Below are 4,969 nucleotides of genomic sequence, written 5' to 3'. Positions count from 1 at the left end.
TTTGTTTCTCGTTAAATTCTGTTACACGTTTATTTGTGGAGCTGATTACTCTTTAACCTCATAGTCCTGGTTACAGCTTTATATATCTATATTATGAGTGAAGGACATTTATTTGTTCCTGCTGAAGGTAATGTCCCTTCCTTTCTGGTCCTGCCTGAGTCCAGGTTGACTGCAGGGTCTGTTTTTGACTCCCCAAACCTCGCAGTGCAACAAACAATAAATCACTCTTCAGACGCCGTGTCAGGGTTTCGGAGGACATCCTGTGGGTTTAACGTGCTCTGACGCCACGCTGCACGGACATTTTAAGGTCAACTGCTTCCAAAGTTCTGCTCGACCCAAATTCAGCTCTACCTCACAATCAGCAAGTTTACGTTTAAAATGCTGAGAAACACACCGACGGGGCGGAGAGTTCAAATGGGGGAAATGCTGTGATATTTAAAATGCTTCACCTGAAGTATAAAATGTAATTTCTGAGTGAGCCGCTCCTTCTTCTCTATTTCACATCACTCTGGAGCCCGACAGGCATGCACGGAGGGTGGAGTGCTCAGACTTTTAAGTTTTATAGAGTCTCGACTGAAGTGTCTTCAAATAATCTCTCCCAGATCTCTGCACATCCTCTGTCACTTTTTATTTCCCTAAGACTCCTGCCAGCACCAGTAAAGATCCCATTTCCCTGTCCTCCTCCTCCTCTTCCTCTTCCTCCTCCTGCTTCCAGGTTCACCAAGTGCAGGAAGTGGACCGGCCTCTGTCTCAGCAGGACTGGTACCACGGAGCCATTCCCCGGCTGGAGGTGCAGCAGCTGCTCCAGAACGACGGAGACTTTCTGGTGAGGAAGAGTCAGGAAAAGCAGGTGTACGTCATCTCTGTGCAGTGGGAAGGATCGTGCAAGCACTTCCTCATTCAGTACATGGATGTAAGTAAACCTTTCTAAGACCGCAGCGCACATTTCACTTTCTTGCATCACTCCATCCTCAATTAATATTGCATTCTATTTTTTTTTTAAGAATACAGATTTTTATATCTTCAAAGGTTTTGGAAAAGATGTTGTTTTTTCATTTTTTAATGTAAATAAAAACTATGCAAGCATTTTAGCAACTATGTAGTTAACCCCAGGTTGGGTTTTTATCCTGCTAATTCAACAGCAACTGGATGCAAGAACACATCAGTTCAGCTAACATAACAATCAAAAACAGCGTTTTCATAGAGTGTTTCTCTTTATGTCAGTAAGGTTCCTTCTGAACTTGTTTCCGTGTGTGTCAGTAGAATTTGTACCGTCTGGATGGAGAAGGTTTCCACAGCATCCCGAAGCTTATCAATCACCTGCAGATGTCTCGTCTACCCGTCACCAAAAAGTCAGAGGCCATCCTGAAGAAACCAATACTGAAAGTAAAACCATGATTTTTTCTTTATGAAAGTTATGAAAACCAAAGATTTCATAACTTTGCTTATGTACTACACTTTATGCTCATAATTATCACCTGATGTTATCTATGTGGTTTGGTTTGTGGCGATCTGCTCTGGTTATCTGTCCTAGCTGCAATATGAACTATGTTGCGTTCTCATCGCTCAAGCTTCAGAGCGTTGTTACTTCAATTAAATCGAAGAATCCAGTAGTTTTATTATCCAAGGGCAAAATATGTTCAGACTCTTTTTGGCAGATGATAAGAAATCTGTCTATCCAAGATTAGGTTTGCAGGTTTTCATATTTCCATTTGGATATGTATGCTTCTGAAAACAGCCCAAGTGCTTAAAAAACACCCAGCTGACTTTTTGGGCAATATGTTTATGTTTTTTGGTGTCTTTAAAACGAGCCGTGTCAAAAACCTCCCAAAGTGGCAGCCGCTCCACCGTTACCTAGCAACCCAAGTGGAGCTCCAGCAAATTTGGTCAGCTGGCTTTACAATTGCAACTGCATAATTGTTGGTTGTGTAGGAGGCTCTACTTCTGCTTTTTAAAGATGTACCTTTGTATAATTCATCTATTTGCAGAAAATGTTCATGTGTGAGTGTAAACGTTGAGTTAGGGGGCGTGGCCAGCAGCAGCTTATTTGGATTTAAAGTGACAGGAGGGCCTAAAACAGCTCATTCTGAAAGAGCTGAAAATAGGCAGAACTGAGCAGAATGAAATGTCATTATCTAAGAATGATTTTGTGCAAAAGACCTATCCTAACCTGTTCAAGGAAGCATAGTAGGTCACCTTTAAGGTCCAAAGCTTGACATATAAAAATCTTAACTGCCTCTTCTATTAAATTTCTTCCCAAATAATCACCGTTCCGCTTTGTAACCTGCTGCTGTCACAGAGTAACGCAGCCTCTCCTTTGGTTTCCAACCCCTGCAGGATAAATGGGTGCTGGAACATGATGACATTGTCTTGGGCCCCCTCATTGGAAAGGTGAGTACGTCTCACATCTACTGGCAGAAACACTGACGTGATGTGAGAGAAAGCTTTACTTCAACACTGTTTTCAAAGTGAAAAGTGATGGAAAAAAAAAATAACCTACATTCTCAAGTTTAGCTGTGACACAGCTGCACCTTTGTGGTTTTCCTCTGAAGTTTTCATCTTGATGGTGCCTGTTTTGGTGTTTCTGTTGCTTCAGCTCAGATTTCCGAGCTTTCTGTCTCTAGAAAGTTCTTTTTAATTTCAGTGTCACTTGGGAGTTAATTTCTGCACAGCAGGAAGACTATTGATGTTAACTGCTTTTGCTTAAATTTAAACTGCTTCGGGGGGAAACACCACAGCGGTCCCACTTGATTATGTTTGCTGGCTACAGGTCAGCAACACTGCTGGGTATAAAATGTACAACACAGAAAGGCTGGAGAAAAGTTAACTCATCTGTGAAACACTAAACCTTCAAGCTGTTTTGTAATCTAAAAGTAAAATTTTCATTGCACTGTTTGTGTTAGATAGAAAATATTGATGGATGTATTGATGTAAGGCAAAACCAGTGGGGGGTTGTAAGGAGGGATATTAAAAACTGATTTTAACCGCGAGTATGGAGAGTAAAACATGAAAATCTCTGCAGCAGGTCAAGAACACTTACTGCATCTGCAGTTGCAAGCCCAATTTAAATCCTCATGAAGGGGGAAAAAGTAATTTAAGATCCTTAAACGACACAACCTTTCTTTGGTTTCATTTAATTTGCTGTTAAGTTTTAGATTCCTTTGGGAAATCATGGCTGCTGCATCCTCAGGGCTGGAGAGACAAAGGAAGAGCTTATGACATGGACATGGATAGAAATCAGTGCAGGATATCGTGTTAGGATCTGAAATATTAATACCGTATTACATTAATATAGTTGAAGTCATGGGAAAAAACCCCCAACAAGATCAGATTTAGTCAAAATAGCTTGAATTAGTCATTTAAGTCTTTTTTTTTCTCGATATTGCTTCATATCGCTGAAGTTCTCAGACGTTTATATGTGCAAAGCTCACTGAAGGTCTCACCACGTATCAGTCTCATTTAGATCTGGTCTGGGTTGCAGAGCGCTCATGTTCTGTGAGAAGAAAATTTGTGTTGTGTTTGCTTTTTGCAAAAGATGCTGCAGTGCATTAGGACCAAATATTTCTACGTTAGTCTAATCTTTTCTAATTGCATTTTTCCGGAAGCCTTGGGATTCATGCGACTTTGCAACATGCTGTCGGTTTCTTCTGGCAGCCCTTTCATTTCAAACAATCCAAACTTGTTCAGACTTTTTCTGAATTACCTCATGTTTAAGATAGTTTTAATTTTTAAAATAGGATCCTGTAAAAGGCCTTTAGAGTCTGAGATGCAACTTTTGGATTTTAATGCCGTCATTAGACAAAATTAAGATCAATTTTCCTTTTAAAGCAACAGAATTTAGTCTCATTAAATCACCAAAAATAAAGTGCTGTTATTAGAAGAGGTGATGCAACACATGTCTTGCTGAGATCTACATCAACACTAGGTTTGATTTTTTTATTCCACACAACTTCCCACCTTTTGTAATGACTTCATACATGGCATTAAAGATTAGAAACTTTTAGCTCTTTCAGTATTAAGGCTGAACTCACCAAGAAGAGGTTGGAGTCCTTGTGAAACGGCGTTTTGATTAAAGTCCGAAAAACCTAGAGGCTGGAGTCCTTGTCAAATGGTGTTTTTGACTAAATTTCCAGAGGGTTAGAGTCCCAGTTAATGACGTTTAACTGAAGTCCTAAAAGGGGCGCGGGTTTCAATGTTTTTATCCTTTTTTTTAAATCTCTTTCACATGTGGCCCGCGGGCCTTGAGCATTACGCCATAGAACTGCCAATTGGTAATTGGATTAAAGTAGCTTCGATTTCAAAGAAGCCGACATTGAAGTCGATTGGCAAATGAACCATCACAAAACAGGAAGGTTCTTGTTGTCTCACTGCACCCCAAGAGATGCATAACCTACAAAAACCATTCCTGTCTGGTTTTGAACCAGAGACCTTTAGCATGTTAAGCAAACATGATAACCACTACACTACAGGAACTGAACTGCTCTGCTTTGTTTCAGTTTAAGGTTCCAAAGTTGATGATGTGAGATGCAAGCATGAAAATTTCAACTGAGGTTTGCACTCAGATGCCTGGATTCAGAGTACAGACCATGACACCACAGAACCCTAGTTGACTTTTGCAAAAACTGTTTCTGTCTGGTTTCGAACCAGAGACCTTATGCATGTGAAGCAAACGTGATAACCACTACACTACAGAACCTCATGCTCTTAGCAGTGTTCCTGGTAGATGATCCACATTTTGTCAGAGACTAATGTCAACGATGGGCATGGAACAATGTCAAATACTTATACCACAGATCCTCTCAGAGAGCACAGTAACTTGGTGAACAAACTGTCAGACTTATACTTGTGCCTAATTTCACATTACAGTCCATAAACTAAGCCTGGGATCAAAAAAATGTATTGGAGATGTCATTAGCAGAGACAAATGGTTCTACAGAGGATTGGCTAAATGGCTAAAAAATAAAATCAA

The 4,969-nt window shown here is 40.3% G+C and overlaps 1 protein-coding gene and 1 non-coding gene across 2 annotated transcripts in view; one reads left to right on the top strand and one right to left on the bottom strand.

The window, feature by feature from the left end:
* The window catches only part of fes (FES proto-oncogene, tyrosine kinase), a 29,853-nt gene that overhangs the window by 16,975 nt on the left and 7,909 nt on the right, over nt 1-4,969 (top strand). Inside the window, exons 10-12 of the mRNA XM_016670413.1 lie at nt 716-913; nt 1,264-1,386; nt 2,338-2,391. Of these exons, the coding sequence (XP_016525899.1) occupies nt 716-913; nt 1,264-1,386; nt 2,338-2,391 (375 nt within the window). The remainder of the gene's footprint in view (nt 1-715; nt 914-1,263; nt 1,387-2,337; nt 2,392-4,969) is intronic.
* On the bottom strand, nt 4,401-4,473 carry trnav-aac (transfer RNA valine (anticodon AAC)). The gene has a single exon. It is a non-coding gene; the product is annotated as a tRNA-Val (tRNA).

Source organism: Poecilia formosa, unplaced genomic scaffold, assembly GCF_000485575.1.
Source record: "Poecilia formosa unplaced genomic scaffold, Poecilia_formosa-5.1.2 Scaffold33, whole genome shotgun sequence".
In the NCBI taxonomy this organism is placed as follows: domain Eukaryota; kingdom Metazoa; phylum Chordata; class Actinopteri; order Cyprinodontiformes; family Poeciliidae; genus Poecilia; species Poecilia formosa.
Note: the sequence above shows the minus strand (reverse complement) of the source record. Positions and strands in the feature narration are given on the sequence as shown.